Source organism: Mirounga leonina, unplaced genomic scaffold, assembly GCF_011800145.1.
Source record: "Mirounga leonina isolate KUSES-001 unplaced genomic scaffold, KU_Mleo_1.0 Mir_180, whole genome shotgun sequence".
Lineage (NCBI taxonomy): Eukaryota > Metazoa > Chordata > Mammalia > Carnivora > Phocidae > Mirounga > Mirounga leonina.
In genome coordinates, this window is record NW_023270469.1 from 27,018,607 (window position 1) to 27,041,634 (window position 23,028).

The 23,028-nt window shown below is 56.9% G+C and overlaps 1 protein-coding gene across 3 annotated transcripts in view; it reads right to left on the bottom strand.

Moving 5' to 3' along the window:
* CPNE2 (copine 2) overlaps window positions 1–23,028 on the bottom strand; it is a 43,859-nt gene that overhangs the window by 10,274 nt on the left and 10,557 nt on the right. For 2 of the 3 annotated variants that reach the window (XM_035025144.1, XM_035025143.1), the window contains exons 2-13: window positions 20,919–21,130; window positions 17,841–18,020; window positions 16,151–16,225; window positions 14,232–14,303; window positions 12,902–12,985; window positions 12,517–12,606; window positions 11,425–11,523; window positions 10,791–10,877; window positions 9,325–9,384; window positions 7,370–7,503; window positions 5,261–5,315; window positions 387–438 (exon numbers count right to left, since the gene is read on the bottom strand). In XM_035025144.1, the coding sequence (XP_034881035.1) occupies window positions 387–438; window positions 5,261–5,315; window positions 7,370–7,503; window positions 9,325–9,384; window positions 10,791–10,877; window positions 11,425–11,523; window positions 12,517–12,606; window positions 12,902–12,985; window positions 14,232–14,303; window positions 16,151–16,225; window positions 17,841–18,020; window positions 20,919–21,098 (1,168 nt within the window). In that variant the 5' untranslated portion in view covers window positions 21,099–21,130. The remainder of the gene's footprint in view (window positions 1–386; window positions 439–5,260; window positions 5,316–7,369; window positions 7,504–9,324; window positions 9,385–10,790; window positions 10,878–11,424; window positions 11,524–12,516; window positions 12,607–12,901; window positions 12,986–14,231; window positions 14,304–16,150; window positions 16,226–17,840; window positions 18,021–20,918; window positions 21,131–23,028) is intronic. The other variant, XM_035025145.1, reaches the window with a different exon arrangement.

The window sequence follows — 23,028 nt, forward strand, 5'->3', positions numbered from 1 at the left end:
CCCTTCAGCAAGGGTGGGTGGGAGGTGAGAGACAGGTATATAATCTGCTGCCCTTACCTCCTCCTGTCCTACACAGGGCTTCCTGTCAACGCTTCCCTTAATTCTCACCTGACGCACGGCCTGAGGTGAGCTAAGCAGGTATCACACTCCCTGGGGCAGGTGAGGAGGCAAAGGCCCTGAGAGAAGCAGTGATCTCTCCCAAGCTCACACAGCCAGGAAAGGGCAGCGGCTGGCCTTGCATCCAGGACCACCTGACTCCAACCTCCAGCTCTGCCCCATCTGTCATTAGGAGCAAGCATGAGGGGGAGGGTATGGGAGCACAAGACAAAACCTATATGCTGCCCCTCCCTCCGCCCAGGGCAGGTGCAGGCAGGCTTCGCACTCACCTGAGCAGAAGGGGTTGGTGGGGTTGAAGTTGATGGCAAACTCATGGGAGACCTGAAATGTAGAGAAAATGCTGGGCCGGCAGCCTTCTGGGCCCAGGCCCCACCCACTGCCCGGCCAAAGCTCCCTCTGGGGCACCTGGCTTTTCATGCCCCATCCCCACCCCCAGGTCAAGGCTATTGATCCCCCTCCCCCATCTGCTTTCACCTCCACTGCTAGGATTGAGCCACACAGAGAGGTCTGACTACTCTCACTTCATAATGGGTGCACATCACCCTAATCTCTTCTGGGGGGTCAGCGCTTCCTGTGCCTCCTCAACCCCCTAAGAGAGTCCCGGAGTGGGACAGAGGGGACTCTGGGGACATCCAGGTGGGTTCCAGGAGCACCTGGACTGCTCCTTTGTCACACACTCTGAGGTTCCACTTCTTTGGGCCCCAAGGGCTTTCCCCAACTTCACGGTTGGCACGACTGCTAGCAAAAGAGCCCACAGTATGCCAGCGAGCCAAACTGGGGATCAGCGGACAGCTTGCTCAGCTGGACTGGGGATCAGGAAGCATCATGAGGCCAGAGGGGGCTGCTTCCAGCCCCAGCCCTGTGGATCCTGTGCACTCCCAGATTGGGGAACACAGAGGAACACTAACCAGACACCATTCGGGGCTGTAGTAGGACTGCGGTGGCTACAGAACCCAGGGCCTCGGGGGGCCGGAGCTCAGATGGGGGCCTCCCCACTCTCCCTCCTGCTGCGGTCTCACAGCCAAAATCCCCACTCAGCCCCCCTCCCTACTGCACGCCAAACCCCATGTTCAGAGCTTTGCAGGCATCCCCTCGCTCCCGGCCATGACTCAGTGGGCAAAGGCCTCTTACTACCCCATTTCCAGATGATGAGACGGAGACACACAATGATCTAGAATGTTCCCAGGGTCTCACATTTACTGAAAGACAACGTTGGGACCAGGTCAGGCTGCCTCCTGAGCCCATGTTCCCCGAACCCACTAACCTCAGAAGGTGTTCCTCTCCGTAGGAGGGCTGACGCCATCTTGTTTATCTGCACAATGACCTCCCTCGGGGGGCTACGTGTTCTAGGCCCCGGGGAGGTTAACTGTGCCCACGTGGGAATGCAGGTGGGCTTGTTCTGATCTTCTCTAAAGTGGCGCACACGGGGCCCTACTTAAGCTAACCAGCAGAGATGGCGGGCACACAGGGGGCGCCACTTTAGAGCCCTACCCCGTGGCCTCACCACCATACCCCTTGCTCCCGCCTGGGTGGGGGAGGGCTGCATGCTGCCTGGAGGGCCGGCCCGCAGTAAGTTACCCTGAATTAAATTGTGTCAACGGAGTGGCTGGCTTCATTTTTTGGCCTGAAAGTGCCTTCTTAGTCTGGAGGATATTTACTGACCCTCCTCCATCTTCTCACACTCTCCCATGGGTTTTAAATTAGGAAGATGAAGAGGTCTAGGTGAATATCTGCCAGGTGAGAGCTTTATTCTGGGCGCAAACACTCCCAGACTCTTTAGCTCCCAGACATTACAACGTGTGCTGGAAGGCCCCACCAAGTCCAACGTGCCCATTTCACAAGTAAACTGAGGCCCAGAGAGGGAAAGGCAGGTACCAAGGCCACACAGCAGAACAGGCCTAAGACCTGAGCCCCCCACGCCTTGAGAGGGTGTTGGGGTCCTGGCCTTGCTAAACCCTCCTGGGCCAAGAGAGGTGAACCCTCCAGTACGGGGAGTTCACCCCAGCAGGGCCCTAGGGGTGGGGGGGATGGCCTGAGGAGAAGACTCTTCCCTGTTTTGGGGGGGAGGAAATAGCTTTTCTGTTCTTTGCTCCCTCAGCCCTAAGGGCTGGCATGGAGCTGGTCCCCTGATGTCCCTCTTGGGTGCTCTCCCTGCCCTGGGGCCCTCTTCATCCTGTCCCTAGTCTGGGCTCCAGCTGTGGGGGCTGGAGGTCCTCATTGCCATGGCAACTTGATGAGCCTCTATAGGGACTAAGAGGGGGGCTTGTACCGAGAGGTTGAGAGAGGAAAATGGTTGCCAAGGAAACCGGCCTCCCTGGGCCAATGACTTCCCGCAAAATCAGATTTTCGGAGATTTTAGAGACCAAGGGGGAAAGCCCCCTCCTGGTAAGGATGGAGCAATATTCTGCTTTCTGGGCCACCCAACCTCTTCATTCCTCACTCCTCCCCCCCGCCCCGCTTTCTTTGCCGGAAGGCCTGATGGTCCAAGCGGATGGGGCTGTGAAGGTCACGCATCCAGCCCGGAGGCCCCTCGGGTCACCCGCTCCAGCAGCTCCACTTCACAGGTGGAAAGACTGAGGCTCAGAAGGGGTGAGGGAATGCCCAGGTGACACAGTGAGCCACAGCAGAGTCAGGCCCAGATCTGGGAGACACGGGCGTGCGGCTTACAGCAGCTCAGCCGCTCCCACGCCCGCTGCCCTGGTTTGCCTGAGAAATGCCAGTAAACAGGACAAGTTTCCTGGAGGCTATAAGCCAGATTAGGGGCCCCTGGGGACCTGCTGGCCACAGGTCTTTGTCCTGGGACTCCCTGCTGCCTTCTGACAGTCAGTGCTTCTGGTCACCTAGCCTGGCCCCTGGCCTCTGGGTTACTTAAGATGCTGCTCCCTGTGGCCCTGGCGGGGGAGGGCACAAGAGAGGGAGCTGAAGGGACCCCAGAGGGACTGTCCTCTCCGAGTCTCAGTTACCCAGCCTTACAGTGGGGAGAGTCACAGCCTGTGCTGTGGGCCTAGACCTTTCCTCCTGCCTGACCCCTCTTTTCATCGGACCAACTCTGGCTCATTCTGAACGTCCAAGGCTTCATGCCATCTCAAGGAACTGCTTTCTGAGTCCCTCAGCCACTGGCCAGGGCAGGGGTCCTTTTTGGGTGCACCTGGCCCAGCCCCAGGGAGGAACGACGGTCCTAAGGGCAAGCAGCTGAGTCGCATGTTCCTTCCAGCTTCCCACCCTCAGAGAACCAACACCTGTCTCCTCAGGCTGCTGGGCCCCAAATTCACTCTGTCAACAAACAAGTAGACACCCAGTGTGTGCCAGGAGCCAGGACACAGACAGGAGGAAACCAGGGGCCCTCCCGGACTGCTGAGCTCTGGAGGGAGGCGACAAATGAGCAAACCCACACATACTGAGGTGACCATAAAGTTCTGTGAGGACAGAGCCCGGGACGGGAGGAGGGGCCCCCCATGAGCTCCCTCAGGGAAGGCCTCCCACAGGGAATGCCCTCGTGGCCTCTAGAGTGGGGGGAAAAAAGTGAAAAGGAGTAACAGGCCAGGGGAAGGCCACGTGCAAAGGCCCTGAGGCGGGAATGAATGAGAGAAGGTTCAAGTGGCAGGAGCCAGGCAAGTTAGAAGGGGAGGGAGGTAAGGGGCCGCGAGAGGCCGGGCCTGGCAGGGGAGGTGGGATGCACCATCCGCCCTCGCCCGGCCTGGCTCTGGCAGCCCTCCTGGCACCACCGGGCACTCCAGCCTGGCCAAGCCCTGTGTTGCCCTGTGACATTTCCAAGGAGGCTTTTGAGTGAGAAAACATCTCATTCAGCCAGAGTTCTCTCAAAGCTGGCGGTGTCCTAGCAACGGGCTCCTGCCGGGCCTGGCCGCCCCAGCCTGCCCCGCCCCCAGTGGCATCGCGGTCTGCCCAGAGGCCCAGCTTTGGTCCTGCAGGATCCTGCCCCCACCCCGGGCCCACCGTCCGATAGCCAGCAGGCCACAGAGCCACTCCCTGAAATTCGAGGTGAAGATCGTCCCTCCCCAGCTCACTCTGGAAAACAGCAGGGGGCACAGCAGGGCAGACGAGAGGGGGCATGAGCTGAGACACGCATGCAGGCTTAGGAGCCCTCTGTGCCCATCCCCAGGCTTCTCACTGGAGGGGGAGCAGATTCTGAGAATAAACTTCAGGGTCCGCTTGCCCAGCTGGAATTAAACATGGCCTTGGGCAAGTCCTCTGAGCCTCTGTTTTTCCGCCTGTAGAATGGCCATCACTCCTTCTCTTCATCTCTCCGTCCTGCCCATCCTCACCCCAGCCAGTCCCCCACTCAGCAGTCAGGGCGGGCCTTCAAAATGGCAGCTGGCTGAGAACACCCCACACGGACCCCGCAGTGGCCGCCCTTTGCTGTTTAACATGCATTTGAGGCCCTGCATGGCTGGCCTCCCAGCCCACTAGTCGTGGCTCTCTCCAGCTTCCCTAGAGAGCCAGCATGCCCACTCTCAGTTCCTCCACCTGGCCCTGGCCCTCTTCCTCGCAGGCTTTGCCCGGGTTCTCTCTGCTTTCAACACCCTCCCTGCCCCATCACCACCTCCAGTCACTCTGCAAACTCCTCCTTTCCCTTCCCTTCTTGACTTAGACCTTGCCTCCTCCAGGAAGCCTTCTCTGCTACCCCCAGGCCGGGTTGGGGCCCTCCTCTGGGCTCCTCCCAGGCCCACGCTGCCCCATCTCTGCACTGACGACCCTGCCCATCTTTGGGGTTGCCGGCCAGAATATAGGATGCCCCGTTCCATGTGAATTCCAGATAAACAATGGGTAACTTCTTAATGTAAGTATATCCCAGGCAGTATTTAGGACATACTTATACTTAAGAAATTTGTTTATCTGAAATTCAAACTTCACTGGGTGTCCTGGACTTTTGTTGGCCAAATCTGGCACCCTACTTGTCTTCCCCACCTGACTTGAATACCAGGGGACACAGCCATAACGGTCCCGCTCGTTCTTATAGCCCCAGGGCCGGCGTGAGGTTCAGGCTGAGCCATGAGTGTGGGTTTGGGGTAAATGCAGAGAAGGCAGGGAGGCTGGGCCCCCAGGCTCTTCCAAAGCAGAATCAAGAGAGGCCATACACACAAATCCCACCTCAACCAAAAGGAAAGAGCCCAGCTCCACTCACCTTCCAGTCTGGGGGTAACTGGGCCCCAAAGCCCAGAGCCGGAAACATCTTGTCACTAATACAGAGAGAGGAGAAGAAACCCACTATGAGACAGCAGGATAGAGGCCTCACCCGCCCACACTCACCCCTCCCAGCCCCCAACCAGGGCTGGGCCCACTCGGCCTCGCACACCTCCAAGGACAGAAGGAAAAAGCCCACCACCTCTAGAAAGAGCTCTCTTTGAATGATCTACTGAGCTCACACCCCCCTCTGAGTACCTGGTGAATGTGAGGCTTCAGCCCATCTACACCTGTGGCAGACATGGCTAATCAGTCACAGCACTTCTCACCAGTGGGCAGCAGCATCTAGATCCTTCTCACGCTGGGACCTCGGGCATCCACTAAACCGCAGTCATTATGGAAATGTACTGCCTGTCTCTCAACCTCCCTTTTGTGGCTGGGAAAAGTTCTGAGAGCCCCGGCTTAGCTTCAAGACGCTTCATCATCCAGCCCTAGAGCCTACTCTCGTCTGCTTCCACCTGCCCTCCCTCACACCCCACCGCCCCAGCCCTGGCCACAGACCACTAGCTGTGGCCCAAGCACACAGGGCACCCTCACGTTCCAATTTCAATCATGTTGTGCCCTCTCTCAAACTACTTGTCCCCAGTCTGTTCCCTGTGGTAAACTCCTACTCGTCCTCTACGGCCCAATTCAAACGGCCCCTTCTCTCTGTAGGTTTCCCTGAGACCTGAGAATCCCTCTCCCTCTGGTGCTCCTGTAGCTCCTGCTGCAAGGTAAGCTGGTCTCTCAGAGCTCCAGTGATTCTCCCGTCTTGCTCCTCGACTGGGAACTCTTGAGGGCTCATGTCTCACCGGTTCATTCACTCAACGTGAATACTGAGGAACCCCCTGGCTGTTGTGTGGAGGACAAACTGCCAGGGGCTAGGACAGATGCATGGAGACCAGTGAGGAGCTACGGAAGTGATCTGGAGAGGAGGGGATGGTGGTTTGAACAGGCTGGTAGCATTGGCAGTGGGAGAAGGGGTTCGACTCCAGTGTTTTGAAAGGATTTGCGGAAAGAACAACGGGGGAGATGAGGGAAGGAAAAAGGGAAGGGTTTTGGGTGAGTGGTGGTGCCTTTCATGAGATGGGAAAGAGCACTCACTGGGGCCTTCTTGTAAGTCTGAATGCCCGTGAGAAGGCTCAGTGAAGGGACCAAGTAGGCAGCTGCATACAAGGGACTCCTGAGCGGCCGCAGGAGGCTCCTCCACCCAACCATGCAGATGGGGACTTTCACCTCCCTTCCCCTGTGTGCTATACCTCTCTTAATGTGGCCAGGGATCCCAGCCACACCCGTTAGGCCCTGGGAGTCAGACCCTGCTCCTCAGGCTGCCTCTCTTAAGGAGGCCAAGTGCACACAGGATTCCTGAGCCTGCTGTTGCTCCTGCCAAATTTCTGGCACCTGTACCTCCCTCCCCGGTCTCCTGCTCCTTCCACCCTCTGGCCTGGGAGTCCCAATGAGCACCACCTGTGGCAATGATCCCATAACCTTCAAGTGACTTTTGATCCTCCAAGGCCACACCCCCTACACAGCTTTCCTTCACTGACTTTCTGCTGCCCCCCCCCCAACCCAAAGATCTCCAGGAAGCAGGGTCATGGGAAGCAGGCCCACACCAGCTGGCTGCTCTTTCCAAGTTCCCAGCGGGAGTGAGAGTATTAGGACACTGGGTGTCGGGCCCAGGAATCAGAATGCCTGTGGACTAGTCCCCCTGATCTGTTTGCCTTTGGATCAATTCTCTACCTGCATCCCAGGCCTACACTTCCCCAGCTCTAAAAGGGAAAGTTGCAATGAAAGCAAACAAGTTTCATTTTCCCTCTTGATTCGTTTTCTTACTGGCTACTTGGTGTATCATGTGGAGGAGGATTCCAGTGTGGATCCGGCTCGGTAGGGAAGAGGTCAGCAATCGACTAGCAATGTCTGCCACAGGTGTAGGAAGGGGCACTAAGGCACATATACCATGTGTTGGCCATTCCCAGGTTTGAGGATCTTTGGGTCCCTTCCAGCTCTGACAAGCTGAGCTTCCGGGTTGGATGGAGCCGGAGCTGATTCCAGAGTCCCTCCTCAAGCTTACCTGTCATAGTCCTGAATGATCTGCCCGACAGCCCAGATGGCCGACAGATACTCGTTGGTGCCCATAGGGTTGATATAGTGCAAAGAGGAAGGGTCAAGGGGATTCCCGTTGGAGGCTGTGAAGTCTATCCCAACCTGTAGAGTGGGGAGAAAAAGGCCACCCAGCGTGGCCAGAGAGACTCCAGCTCCCTAGCTTATCCCAGGGAACAAAGAGGCTAATGGGACATGGGAAGTCACTCATCTCCCAGTGCCAACCCACCCTTCCATAAGATGGTCTGAAACCTAGAAACGACTGAGTCACTCCGTTGGCTCTAATCCCATCAGTGGGTCCCTACTGCCCAAGCATAAACTCTACTGGCCAGATGTGACACAAAGTCAACTCACACTCCCAAATTCCTTTGTCCCCCTCACTGTCATGACCCACACACTCCTCTGTTTCCATTTCCAGGCCTTTATTCATGAGGTTCCCTCTACCTCAAGAGCCAGGCCATCTCTTCTCCCTCTCTCATTCTCCATCATTCAGGCCCAATTCAGATGTCCCTGCCCCACTGAAGCCTTCCCAGACACCTTATCCTCACCCCAAGCCACCTCCACATTGTCCCTCAGGCCCCCAGGGGGCTCTGGGACCTGGGGCTGCCTGGTAGGCCAGTGCCCATCTGCCCAGAGTGGGTGCTCACTGTAGGCAAGACACACGCCCCCAGGGCCAGGGCCAGGGCGAGGCAGAGAGCACCAGAGAAGGTGCTCCGCAGGGGCTGAAGCTAAGATCTGCTCTCAGACCCCAGGGAACTCCAGCTCAGCCCCTGGAGGGGTAGCACAGACGGGTAGGGGGGCGAGCCTGCCCAGCAGGGGAGGGTTAGGAGAGGGATCTAGGGAGACAGATGGCTACCTTGGAACTTGGTCATGTGGGGTGGGTCTGGCACAGAGGAGGTGCTCGGTATCCATTTGTTAAATGAACACACACACACATGCAGAAGGAACAGGAGAGCCCAGCCTCTTGGAATGAGGGGGGTGTGGTGACCAGTGGGGTTAGAGGTCAACAAAGCCAATCCCCTGACTCCACAGAGTCGTGCAGGTGACCTCCAGTCCCGTGGGATCTAGAAGTGGTGGCAAGGCGGGGAGGTGGGCAGAGCACGGGACCCAGTACCTCCTCCCCCTGGGCCAGAGGTCCCCTTCAAGTGAGGAGCGTAAGACCAGATGAGCGGGACGAGTCTGGGGGGCATACACCCCAGGCCACGGACAGAGGGACAACTCATTTACCCAACACTTACTTATGTGCCAGGCACTGAGTGGTTTGCTGAGGTTGGCACACAAACAAAACAAAGTCCCCACACTTGGGGCACTCACAGTCTTTGGGGTGGGACAAACAGGGACAAGAGAAAGATAAATAACTTCAGAGTGGCTAAGTGTTCTGAAGATCACAAAATAGGGGAAGTGACAAGGAGCGACAGGAGGGCGTCAGGGGAGGTCTCCCTGAGGAGGTGACCTCTATGCCATGGCCCGAAGGGACGTCAGGGCACCAGCCGTGAGAAGGTTCCGGAAGGAGCGTTCCAGATAAAGGAAACAGCAGATGCAAAGCGCTCGGACAGAAAGGCGCTTGGCATCTTAGGGGAACAGTGAGGACCCGTGTGGATGGAACTGAGTGAGCAAACAGGAGGGGTAGCAGAGGACACAGGAAGGCCTTCTGACGGGCAGGGAGGAATTCAGCTTCTTTTCCCTCTGCAGGGGTGTAGCCAGCAACACTCTGAGGGCTGGGCAGCCAGGCCCTGACCTACAGCTAAGCCCGGACTCAGGCTCAGCCACCTATGCCCTCTCCTCTGGGCCAGATACTCCCCTTGCCCTGGGGAAGTCCTTCCTGAAGTTTATCCCCAGTCTGTCTTGCTGTAGTAGTCGCCCAAGCCCTCAGGGAGGGTCCTCACTGGGGTCGGGAGGTGGGGGGTTGCGGCGGGGGAGCCTTACAGTGAACATGAGCTGGCAGCCTCCCAGGATGTAGTCCAGGAAGGAGTAGTCCCGGTTTATCTGGAAGGAATCAGGGGAGTCAGTGGGTCTCTGGCCTGCACCTGAGGGCCAGCCCTCCACCTGGCCATAGTTCCCAGGGGGAGCTGGGGGGCTGACTGCTCTGTGCCCCGAAGCCTGAGTAGAGTCAAGGAGGCCAAGGGAAGACCCGGGCTGATTACAACGAACCCCAGATCTCTCTATAACAAAGCTCTCAGAGCAACAGTTCCAGTGGGTCGGTCACACACACACACACACGCGCGCGCGCGCGCGAGCACGCACGCTCCTTCCAGGCAGGGTCCCTGGGCCTACTGTCAGTTGTACCTACCAATTACACAGCAGAGAAAGTCTCAGTTTGTTGCTGTCCGGTCCTTAAGCCCTCTTTAGCCCTGACGGACCTCCACCCTGAGCAGAGAACGACCAGGCCTCCAGCCCGAGGCCTTCTGCTATAATCAAGCTGCTAACACCTCGTGTTTGTTTTGATGGCCTTTTGCTCCTTTGGCGAAAGTAGATACTGGCCTTCCTATTTGGGTGGAGTTATAAGGGGGTTCCTTTCAAAATAAATGTATTGAAGAAAAAAAAAAAGAATAAAACCAAGAATGGTGGGGGGAAAGGGCTGATTACAAAAAGTAGTTAAGTAAGGCAGGTGGCAAAAATCACGAAGGGGAGTACGAGTGACAGAAGTTTCAGGAACAAGGACCCCATGCCACCAGCTGCCAGCTTAGCTTTCCCAGGGCACTTTGGCATCGTGACCTCATGGAGCGAGCAGTCGTGGAAGCCCCCGCCAGACCGCGCGGTCTCCAGACCAGGCTGCAGAGGCTCGGGGGCCGGGGGCTGCCAGGCCGCACAGGGAGGATGCCGGGTCTAGGCTGCCTTCCTGAGCACCCTGCCCGATTCCAGCAGATGCCGGCTCTTGGGCATCCAGGGGCGGCCCTGACCACCGCTGCTGTGAACTTCATTCCCTTTCCGCGCCTCAGAGGCCCCAGCGGCCCCAGCTGCACCACGGGAGTCACAGTGACCTGAGCCCTTGATGATGTTGCTGGGCCCCCGCCGGATGTCCCTCTGCCCCTGGGGTGCCAGACATGCAACGGGCAAGCCGCCAGCATGGGAAGCAGTTACCTTCTAACCAGGAGAGGCCCTGGAAGGTCATCTCATGCCCTCCTGGACCTCCTTATATCCCAGGAATGTGATATGAGACTAACCCTTCACCTTTGTTTTTTACCTTGTTAACATCCCCATTCTACAGATGAGGAGACTGAGGCCCAGAGAGGTTAAGCTCAGCAGATCCCAGAGTCAGGACGTGGCAGAACCAGGATTTGAATCCAGGCCTTGCTGGCTCCATACTCAGTGCTCTGTCTATCCCTTCTGCAGTGATGGGATATGATCCCCCCAACTGGGCCCCTGCTCTGGGCCCACCCCCGCTGGCTCACCTTGCAGGAACGCAGGATAATGATGCCCGAGTTTTTATAGTTCTTCTTCTTCCTTTGCTTCTTGGGGTTGATGCACTCAAACTCCACCTGGACAACATAAGGGAAAGAGAAGCTCAGCCTGGGGCTTCCCTGGGGGACTGACCGTCTCCTGAGCCCCAGGATCCCCTCCACAGTCCTGATCAGGGGGTAGCATGCCTCCTCCAGGAAGCCTTCCCAGATGTCCACACCCAGACAGTTTCTGGCTACCTCAGGCTCACACCAAGCGGTGCTTGCCCAAGGCAGGAGGACCTGCATCTGTTTCCCACCCCAGATGCTAACTCATCTACATCATGTCCACTCATATACCCAGAACCATCACCCAGGGCCCAGCCTCTAGCGGTGAGTTCATTTAACAGCTCTTGAGTGCTCACCACATGCTAGGCACTTTACCAGGATCATCTCATTTATTTCCCAGTCTCCCCCTCTGCCCCATTTGGCAGATGGGGAAGCTGAGGCTCAGAGAAACTGGATGTCTTACTTAAGGTCATGCAGCCAGAGAGGTGGGATCTGAGCCCCAGTCTGCCCAGTTCTAAGCCTGTGTCCCTCACCCGTCCCCTGCTGAGGTTTCAGGGTCACACACACAGGCCCAGCTCACCGGGACGCCATCACGAGCCTCACACATCCGCGACACCGAGGTCTGGAACTCGCCGATGAAGTCATGGCCCCCGTCGTTGTCGTAGTCGTAACACATGACCTGGGGTGGGTCCACGGAGGTCACCCCAGAGCAGCCCCCAGGGAGGTGCTCTCTGGCCCCTCTCAGCCACCTGAGCAAACCCCACGTCTTCCTTTTGCTGGTGCCTCCCCCTGTTCTCGAGCATCTGCCTTGCTGGCCTGGGATGATGCTGTGAGCTCCTGAACTGCCTCCCGCAGGAAGCCTTCCATGATTACTGGGAAAAGGAGCACCCCAGCAATGGAGGCTGTACACTCTGGAGCAGGAAGCTCGACTCCCCACATACCCGTCACTCAGCTCCTCATCTGTCTGGGGCTGTGGCCCACCTGCCTTGGCGGGCCATGGCCTGGGGCCCTCCCTAGGGTGACACTGGACATGCCTCTTGTCTCCCTAGACTATTCCTTTCCTTGAGATAGACACAAGAAATCCTAGCTTTCCATGCTCGCTAATCTAGCTGCCAGTCCTAGGAAGAAGGCAGGAATTATCATACCCATTCCACTGATGGATAAACTGAGGCTTTGAGAGGGAAGCACTTGTCCAAAGTCTCACAGCCGCAGCAGCAGGCCCAGAACTAGAATCAAGTTTCCTAGTACCCTGTTCAGGGATCCCTGCCCCGGCCTCGCTGATTCCATCTACCCCATCTGCTCTCAGTCACTGTGCATGGGGACTGAGGTTCTGTAGCGACCAGTAATCACTGTCCTCATCACAGTGACAACCCTTGGTCGCTTGCACACCCGCTGTCCCAGGTGGCAGCGCCGCAGGCCTCTGGCAAGAACCGGGCAGTCGTTCTGTTCCTGTTTCAGGAAGGGCTCACGGAGACGGGGGCCTTGCCCAGATGGCTCAGAGGGTCAGACAGATGTGAGACCAGAGCCCAGGTCCCCTGCCTCTCCCCCTACCTAGGTTTGCTTTTCCATCTTAATAAGAAAGAGCTTGGCCAGGGCATCCCCAGCAAGCCTGGGAGAGCCTGGGAGGCTGGACCTGGCAGGGTGGGGCGCAGGGCTCCCCGAGCCCCCTCACCTGGATGGCCTTCTCCATGTCCCCATCACACAGGGATACCAACGGTACAGTAAATGGTTTCCACACAGGGTCCAGCGTGTACTTGATCACCTGCAGCACAGGGAGGGCCAAGGCTGAGTGCAGGCCCAGGGCAGCAGTGCTCTGGGCTTGGGCCAGTCCGATGGGGGTGGCAAGCAGAGAGGCCCACAGCCACGCTCCTGGGGATGGCATGAGCATCCCTGTGGCAGGAAGGGAGCAAGTCCTTGAGGTGCCACCGTGGCTTTTCCCGTTCCCTGCACAGCGGTGACCTCACAGCCCTGTCCTGAGACACTGGTGGGGGGGGGGGGGGGGGGGAGACGGGCAGCTGGACCACTGCCTTAGAGACCCCAGAGCCCCGTGCACCCACCTCAGTCCTGTGAACCAGCATCCACTTGCCATCATCTCCTGGTTTATAAAACTCAAGAAATGGGTCTGACTTTCCGAAGAGGTCCTGGAGGAAGCAGGAGGATGCAGGTGAGGGAGGCATGGCTCTACCAGATTCAGATGAGGTGATGGTTGGGGGGGGAGCTGCCTTCCCCAACCCCGCGTCAGGGGTGGGAGCTGTGGGCCCCCTGGGGCCAACCAGCTCCCGCAGGGGAAACCGCCCCATCCCAGGGTTACCAAAGCCTGTGCTCAGAGACCCTGAGACCTGGAGCCTGCAGGCGCTCCAACGTAGATGGGGCAGGGCGTCAAAAGGGTGATGGATGCCTGCAGCAGGATGTGATTTTATTTTAGTGGGGATCTGAAAAACTGAAATGATCCCAGCACGTCACAGAAGGGATAGGATGTCCTTTATTTTATTATTATTTTTAAAGATTTTATTTATTCCTCTGACAGAGAGCATGCACAAGCAGGGGGAGTGGCAGGCAGACAGAGGGAGAAGCAGGCTCCCTGCTGAGCAGGGAGCCCGATACGGGGCTCAATCCCAGGACTCTGGGATCATGACCTGAGCTGAAGTCAGACGCTTAACGACTGAGCCACCCAGGCGCCCCGCATGTCCTTTAAAAATCCATTTATTTAAGTTAAAAAAAAAAAGTGTCAGGAGGGGCTCCCGGGTGGCTCAGTCAGTTAGGCATCTGCCTTCGGCTCAGGTCATGATCCCAGGGTCCTGGGATCGAGTCCTGCATCAAGCTCCTTGCTCAGTGGGGAGCCTGCTTCTCCTTCTCCCTGTGCCCCTCCCCCTGCTTGTGCTCGTTCTCAAATAAATAAAAATAAAATCTTAAAAACAAAATAGTGTCAGGGAATATTCAGGGAAAAGAACATCCCAGGCAGAGGGAATAGCAAGTGCAAAGGTCCTGAGGCAGGAGGGTGCCTGGTGCAATCCTGAGACAATGAGGAGGCTAATTTGGCTGAGGCAGAATGAAGGTGGGAAAAACAGAGGGGGTGAGATCAGGGGGTGCTGTGGACACACCCAGTGGGGCCCTGTAGGTTACTGTAATGATCCCAGCATTTACACTGACACAGGGAATCCCCAGGAGTGGGTTTCCAGTTATGTCTTGAATACCTCTAAATAATGGCAAATTCATTACCTCAGTGGTAAAGAGGTCCGAATTTGGGGTGGGCTGAGCTATGGGCTTGTTCCTGGGTGGGGGGCAATGAAGGTGATGGCCAGAAGCAGCAAGACTAGGCCCCACAACCCTGGGCTGGGGGAGGGATACCGCTCCCTGATGGAGAACCCGCCTTCTCGCCTGCCTCACCTTCTTGTCCAGCTTCCTGCCCGCCAGACTCAGTGTGATGACCTGGTTGTCCGACAGCTCCTGGGCGGCAATCTGTGAGGTCGGGGGAATGTGAGGGTTGGGACCTGCCCCTGTGACTCCCCCTGGCGTCCTGCCAGGCAGTGAGCAGAGGTACCCAGGGGTCAGCTCTCCAGGCTGGCAGGGGGAAAGGAGAGGAGGGACAATACCGGGCGACCCTGGACGTGCCTCTCGTCTTCTCAAAACCTCCATGTCTAGCTTCTGGAAAATGGGGTAGCCCATGTGAATCTGAGGGATCAGAAGTGACCCCACGTGGCTCAAGAGGGGAGGCCCTGTGAAGCAGTTACCAGATATGAGGGGTGGTCTCGAGCCCTGGGGAGAGCTTCTGGCCAGGGAGCAGCTTGATAGGCCCCCTCGGGCTCCCACTGCAGACCCCGGGAGCATAGCCACCTCAAAACGCCAAGGCATGGGGTATTCCAGGAACCTCACTGTGCAGCTAGGGAAACTGAGGCCCAGGGCAGGGACAGGAGTCACCTGAGCTCCCTCTGCTGTTGTCAGCTCATACTGTCATCTGTCTGCCATGCCTTCGCCCTCAGCCATGGCCCTCTGGCTCCAACCCAGCCAGCAATGGACCAGCTGAGTGACCTTGGGTCCACCTTTGCCCTCTCTGGGCCTCTGTCTCCCCCTCCCCACAGAGTGGCAGGGAAAGCCCTCGGGCCAACAGCAACACAAGTGGGCGGGGGCCTCTCTCTGCTAGGGCTACCTCTTCCCTCACACCTGTAGGACAGCCTCACCTACAAGCTACTGGACCCTCCAGAACCCCACACAGAGCTAGACGGGATGCTAGGCTTCCTTGCCTTGCCTTTCCTCCAGCAGAGACTTGCTCAACAACCTTGCAAGGTAGATCCTATTACTGCCCCCATTCCACAGAGGAAGGACCTGAGGTCTGGAGCGACACCGTGGCAATGCTGGCGGGGGGGGGGGTCTCCCAGTTGGGGGGGGGGAAGCAGGAGCCGCTGGGTTGACTTCCAGGTGGAGGGGAGCTGGCTAGTGAAGTTATATAGATGGTACATAGATGGGGAGGTTCTGAACCCCAAGAGGTGGGGGGGGGAAGGCGGGGAGGGAACATTCCAGGTGGCAGGAACAGTAGATGCAGATGTGGTATGCTAAGAATTCAGTTTGCCTGGAACCCAGAGTATGTACACAAAGGAAAGCGAGGTGGGGTTCGTCACAGCCTTGAAAGCAAAGCTCCAGGGGCAGTGGGGAGCCAGGGAGGCTCCAGAGCAGGGGGGTGACTACATATGAGCACATACAGCTTCGGCCTCCTCCGTCCAGCCGGCCAATTCCTCCGGCAGCGCACGGGCTCTGAAGGGGGACAATCCGAGAGGGAGCCTCACTAGCCTGTAACTGCCCCAGGGCATTGCCTCTCTGGGCTCCAGGTCCCTCGTCTGTAAAACGGTTTCCCTGCCTTGGAGGAGTCTGCGAGAACCCAGGACTGGTCCGCACAAAGGGCCTGTGGCAGGCCGGGATCACTGCGCACTGTAGCCCTGTAACCGTAAACAGAGCTCTGCGGGCAAGGCGCTTCTCAAAGACCCCCTAGCGAGGGCAGGCAGGGGCCAGGCGGGGAGGGCATGCTGGAAGGGCTACGGTGACCTTCAGGGACCAAGAGTAGGAGCGCCCCAGCCCTGGGAGGAGGAGGTCACTGGGGCCTCTGGCAAGCCCCCTACTCCCAGCTTGGCGGCCCCCAACGCATCATATGTAGTGCCAGGAGCCCGTTGCTAAGAGACCTGTTGCTAAGTTGTAAGTTGGGCCTTTTTACTCCAAACAAAACTGGTGATTATCTGCCAGGGAAGCAGCCCATTGATGGGGGAGGGCCTCGGGCAGAGGCGGAGGGGTGCAGAGAGCAGGAAGGGGGCTGGTACCGTAATCAAGCCCTTCCCTGCAGGCTTGTCATTCATCAGCAGCAGAGGCCGAGTGATCTTCTTGCTGGAGACGATCTGGGGGGGGCGGGAGAGAGGAGAGTGGCGCTCCTGAGGGTTGGCGGGGAGGAAAAACGCTCAACAGCCACCACTCACAGCACGCGGCTCCACGCGGGCGCTGGCCACAGCCCACCCCTGCATGACTGTCCTCCCAGGAGGCAGCCAGCAACCGCCGCTAACTCCACTGGGCAGCGAAGGAGACAGAGGCCCAGAGGTGCTGACACTTGCCCGAGGGCCCACAGCTGGTGTGGAATCCCCCAGTCCCACCCCCACTGACCTGGTTGCCCCCAGGCAAAGGCTCTTGCAAGGGTCACCTTCCGAGGCACCTGCAGGGAGTCGAGCCCCCTCACGGCCTCCCCTAAAGCCATCTACAGATACCGCCCCTCACCCACAGGCTGTGATCCCTGATGGAGAAGATCGAATCCTGACTCCTATTTTCATGCTCCGAACAGGGAAGACATTCACACAGCGCTCAGCCACCAAGACCATAGAGACAGGGAAAGCAGAACACACTGTAAAACTGCCCTCCACCATCTCTGTACACCCCAGTCCCACGCTCTTCGGGGGCCACCTTGGTTCTCAGCTTCTTGGGGGAAATGCCAGTGTTTGGGCTCATCTGTGCACGTTCCTATCCTCCCGTGCTGGTTTTCCTCCCCAGCCCACTTTCGCCCTTCACCACCTGCTCTGTGCCCCGGGGGCCTTCACCGCCGGCACCCCTGTCCCGCGGGTGCAGCCACTGGGGGCGTCCAAGGGCCCTGGAAGACCAGGAGCACGGAAAGGCTGTTTGGCACACGTCACGCTCCTCGGGGGCCTTCGCTCTGGTCCAGAGGCCTCCCCACCCCGTGGCCGCAGCTCTCCCCAGGCCCTGGCCACCGGCTGCCAGCCCTGCCCCTCTCTCTGGGCCAGGGGCGGCCGCTCACCCTGCAGCTCGCTCCCGTTACCCCTGGGGGGCTGGACCCCAGGCCGGAATCCCAGGACCCGCCCTACTTCTCTCGCAGCGGCGGCCCAGGCTTGGTCCATCCCTTCTCCTGGAAGGTCCAGGCCATTTCAGCGGGCGCACTTCCTCCACCATCACTGCGGCCGGGCGGTCATCATTAGCCCCGAGTGAAATGGGGGGGGGGGGGCGGGGCTCGCCCAAGGGCACACAGCCATAAGGATGGTTGGAACTGGTGCAAGGGGCTCCCAGCCCTCCCTACGCTCACCAAGGACGGAGCTGGATGGGGGGAGTGTGGCCCGCAGAGGGAAAGGAAGTTGCCCAAGTTTACACAGTAAGCCAGCTGGTCAGATGCTCCTGCGCCAGAAGTCAAGACCACATCTGATTTACTTCTAACAGTCAGAAGCTCTGGCCACGCAGGGTCCCCATTCCTGTGTGGCAACAGCTTGCTGACACTGTGCTCTGGGAACTCTTCAGCCTGGCCCCAAACCAGCAGGCTACTCACCCCCTTTTGTACCTGCTGGCCCCCAAGGCTATCTGCATTTTCAGTGCTACCTTGGAAGCCAGCCAGGAAGACGGGACTAGGGAAAGCAAGTGGCGAAGAGACTTGGTCCAAGGCACCGCCCCGTCCTTGGGAGCAGCGTGATGACGGGCGTGGGGACTGCCTTGCCCTTGGCCCCCTGGAGGGGCCCAGCTCACCGTGCCCAGGCTGCAGGAGAACTGGCCCAGGAAATCATGCTCTTCCAGCTGTGTGCTGGACTTGTCCTGGTCGAATAGGGCGAACTTGAGCTTCTGCACTTCCTCGAAGTGGTAGTCAAGGACGAACTTCTTGGAGAACGCGGGGTTGAGGTTGTTGACCGCGGTTTCCGTCCTGTCATACTAGCAGAGGGTCAGGGAGACAGGACCCGGGGTCAGGCAGCTGGCTCACGCCTTCTCGGGCTTCCTGGCATCATTCTGCGAACTGGCTGAACACCTACTCGTGGCCAGTTACCACTCCGAGCTCACAGATGAGGACACTGATGCACAGAGAGGTTAAGGGACTTACCCAAGGTTGAACAGCTCGAGGGGCAGTGTCAGGACCTGAACCTAGGTCTGACTCTAGCACTGAAACTCTGAAGTCTTTGGCCCGGCGCCATACTAGGAGCCAGGGCAAGAGCTCGAGGTGTGTCCCTGCCTAGGTAAGTGACAGACAGCAAGTCCCTTTTCCCCTCAGGGCCTCAGTTTCCAGTTCTGTAAAACGACGGGATTTGACTATCAGTGGTTTCCATCCTTTTTCCCTTGGAAGAACCCTTTTTCCAAACCACATTTCACATGGAAGCTGAGAGACAGAACAGAAAAAAGGAGGGGTCCATAGGGGCAGGTGGGGGCAGATGTTTGTACCTGGGCCTTGTGCAGCCCAACACCCCCCACCTACTATGGAAACCAAGGCTGGGCCTTGTATTGTGGGTCAGGGCTGGGCGGGGACAGGAACCCTGCCTCCTGGCCTCTCTGCATGGAGGCCCCAAACCGCAGAGTCCGGGTGATGGTCTATTTTGGGGCCCGGGCTGTGTTGATTTTTCCTCCCACCCAGTCCCTTTCCAAGGGCTGGAGGAGCAGGGATGGAAGAGGTCTTGGCCCTGGGCTATTTTTAGCAAGGGTGGCCAGTCTGGGTGAGAGAGAGATTGTCCGGGGGGTGGTGGTGGGGTGTGTGTGTGTGCTGTGAGTGGGGGTGGGGTGTAGTGGGGAGGACACCGTTCCCTGAGTGCTAGGTGGGGGCTCCAGAGACCTGGCAGAGGGGACCAGGATGCTCCAGGCACACTGGCTTCAGTCCTCGGGTGACCCCATGTCCTACCTCCCACTTCTGGCTGCGCTACCATCGCACCGAGTGACACAGAGAAGTCTCTACCCATTCCGGGCCCTAGCTTTCCCTCCGTAAAATGGGTCAACAACCTCAGCACCATTTCCTTGGCATCGTAAGAAGGAGCCAACACCTGTGGAAACTCTTTGTAAACCACAGTATGTTCAGTGGGCTGTCCACTGTGGCTCAGTTGAAGAACTATTAAAAATAGATACATATTTTGGAAATTTTATTTGCATATAAAACCACCTCAAAGGCCGGATACCAAACCGTTACCAGTGGTTCTCCCTGACACACAGGTTTCCCACCATACTGTCTTCTTTAGGTTTGTCTTTTCTAAATCTACAATGAACATAGACCCCTTATAAAGTAAAAACAAAGCAACTTTTAGAACTTGAAAGTGTTAATGGTTTGGATTTCTCAAAATCCTTCCTCAAGCTGCATCTCTCCCTAGCCCTCAGGCTCAGAAGTCCTTGACACCATCCACATCCCTAGTTCTGGGACTCTGCAAGGGAGACAGGGGGAAAAAAAATCCTCATTTCACAGATAAGGAGACAGGTTCAGAAAAGGACAGCCACTTGCCCCAGGCCACACAGCAGGGAGTGACAGACTTGGGTCTCGCTCCAGCTCTGGGACCAAAGCCTGAGTTCCCCATTTCTCTGTCTGCTCCTCACTGACTGTGCGTTCATTTAGGAATAAATGTGGAAAGTTATTTTAAAAATGGAAGCAGGCATTTTGTAAAACTCTAAGGTTTTAACTATATATTATAGTAATTAAAAATATTGCAATATATGGGGCGCCTGGGTGGCTCAGTGGTTAAGCGTCTGCCTTCGGCTCAGGTCATGGTCCCAGGGTCCTGGGATTGAGCCCCGCATTGGGCTCCCTGCTCGGCAGGAAGCCTGCTTCTCCCTCTCCCACCCCCCTGCTTGTGTTCCTTCTCTCACTGTGTCTCTCCCTGTCAAATAAATAAAAATAAAAGAAAATATATTGCAATATAAAACAATATGATTATAAATATAAATCTCTAAATTATAATAGCTTAAACACAATTATTATTTTAAGTAGTAATATACATACATTTTATTTATTTTTTAAAATTTTACTTATTGGGGCACCTGGGTGGCTCAGACGGTTGGATGTCTGCCTTCGGCTTGGGTCATGATCCCAGGGTCCTGGGATCGAGCCCTGCGTCGGGTTCCCTGCTCTGCGGGGAGTCTGCTTCTTCCCCTCCCTCTGCTTCTCCCCCTGCTCATGCTCTCTCTCTCCCTCTCTCTGTATCTGTGTCTCAAATGAATAAAAAAAAAAAAAAAATCTTAAAAAAAAATTTATTTATTTAGGGATGCCTGGGTGGCTCAGTGGGTTGGGTGTCTGCCTTTGGCTCAGGTCATGATCCCGGGGTCCTGGGATCGAGCCCCGCATTGGGCTCCCTGCTTGGTGGGGAGCCTGCTTCTCCCTCTGCCTGCCGCTCCCTCTGCTTGTGGTTGCTCTCTCTCTCTCTCTCTGACAAATAAATAAGTAAAATCTTTAAAAAATAATAATAAAATAAAATTTTATTTATTTAAATAATTTCTACACCCCATGGGAGGCTCGAACTCATGACCTTTCCAAGATGAAGAGCCACATGCTTCTCTGACTAAGGCAGCCAGGTGCCCCTAAATACATTTAAATAAAATTTAATTTTCTTTTTTAAGCAGGCTCCATGTCCAATGTGGTGCTTGAACTCACAACCCTGAGATCAGGAGTCACGTGCTCCACTGACTGAGCCAGCCAGATGGCCTCTAAAATTTAATTTTAAAAGCAACAATCTTCTAAGTAATCCCTGTTCCACCCTCCAACTCCCTCCAAGGGCACAACCTGGAGGTCCCAGGATCCAGTGGGAGTCCCTCCCCAGCAACCTAGCCACCCCCTGCCTACCCCAGACGCACAAGGAGGGATCTCACCTCAATCCACCTGCCGTCGTTCTCTGTAAAGAGGACGCAGAAGGGGTCAGACTTGGAGGTCACATCCCGGTCCAGCAGGTTCTGGCCACTCACTGACAGCTCCACCTTGCACACGCAATACTGGGAGCCCATGGGCGCCGCCCCCGCAGCCGGGGCGCCCCCACTAGGGATGTAGGCCATGGGGCTTGGCAGTGGCAGCAGTTCCTGGCAGTCTAGGGGGATAGAAGTGGGGGTCAGAGAGGGTACAGACATGGGCTGTACCACCCCACCCTGAGGAGGTGTCACCCCCTGACCATTGAGATGGGGGTAGAGAGATGGAAGGACAGGTGTGTTGATGGCGGGACGACAAAGGCACAAGCTTGACAAAAGGAGAATGAAGAAAAATGAGTCTCCGGTGGGCGTATTTAGTTCGAAGTTACTATCTGTGTCGGTCAATCTTTACTTATGAGACATGCACAAGGCCAAGTCGCCCCTGTCAGATTAGTGACAGATCACAGTGGCCATGCGCATCTAAGACATTCATTTTGCCAGGAAAACCTGGGCTTCTCCTGGGCGATTAATATTTTGGCATCTTGTGGCTAGAGTGGAGCTTATGATAGCGCAGGTTTCCCTCTTTGCTTTGGCCACTAGGAAGCTCACTCTTTTTTTTTTTTTTTAAAGATTTTATTTATTTATTTGACAGAGAGAGACACAGCGAGAGAGGGAACACAAGTAGGGGGAGTGGGAGAGGGAGAAGCAGGCTTCCCGCGGAGCAGGGAGCCCGATGCGGGGCTCGATCCCAGGACCCTGGGATCATGACCTGAGCCGAAGGCAGACGCTTAACCGACTGAGCCACCCAGGCGCCCCGGAAGCTCACTCTTGATAACTTATCCAAAATTTGACTTTGTTCATTGCAATCTCATTCATCTTGTGTATCCTGGGCCTAACTAAGCACAGTGACTGATGCACAAGATGTATGCTTGCTGAATCAAAAAGATGAGCGTAGAAATCAGTGAATGGACAGACCCTCCACATTGCTCAGATTCTGCCTGAGTTGGTCCTTATCCTCAACATAGAATTTACTCTTTCATTCGCATATGACTTCCCCCAAATTCTATGTACCCCTTCCACTGTCACGGCTAATTACTGGCATTTGCTTCCTCTAAGGCAGTTCTGTTTTCCTCCAAGTTCATCTGGAGCAAGTGTGGAGAGACCCATCTCAGGGCATGGAGGGGAGCTCTGGGCTCCACCCATAACAAGGCCCCGTGGACAAGCCCTCTGGCTCTCTGTGCCTCAGTTTCCTCATCTGCCCACGAGACTTCATGACACAGCCCTCCCAGACTCCGGTGGTCGGGTCTTATTTCCAGCAGCTCACGTGTAGTTCACATAGGCCTCGTCACCATGTCCATGAGTCCAGCTCCCACTTAACCACATAGGCCTTGACTAATACGTCACCCCCTCACGGCTGAGTGGGTGACCGGCCCTGCACTGCCCCAGAGGGGGGATGCGAATCCAACTTACTGTGCTGCTAAGCACTGACTATGAGCTGAGCACGTGATCTGCTAATCCTCATTCATTCACTCTAGAGTGTTTACTGAGCATCTACTAGGTCCCAGGCCCCCGGCTGGGATTGGGAGCCGGGGCCTGGGATCCTATGGCAAGAAGGTCACCCAGCCCAGTCTCAACTCTCACAGGCTAGCTGACAGCATGGGGAGAGCCGCCCTGGGGGGCACTGGGGCTTTATGCTGAGAGTGATGGAAATCTCGGGGGGTTTTAAGCAGAGAGGTGACAAGATCTGATTTGTGTTTTGAGCAGCTGACTCTAGCCCCCGTTGGGAGAAGGGGATGTTAGTATGGAGAGGCAGCAGGGAGGCTGGCGAGGAGGCGGCTATCAGCCAGGCAGGAGGGAGCAAGCCGCAGTGGCCATGCTGGGCCCAGCCTTCTCCCTCGGACCCGGGTCATGGCCCGCATCCTGAGCGCCAGCCCGCCTCTGGCTGGGCAGACGGAGGCCCCGGTCTGCACAAAGCCTGGGCGAGGGTGGGGCTGGCGCCAGAGGGCCCTCTCCCTCTCCAGACACAGCGCACCCCAGGGCATGCCTGACAGGGGAGGATCCGGGACAGTGACAAAGCCAG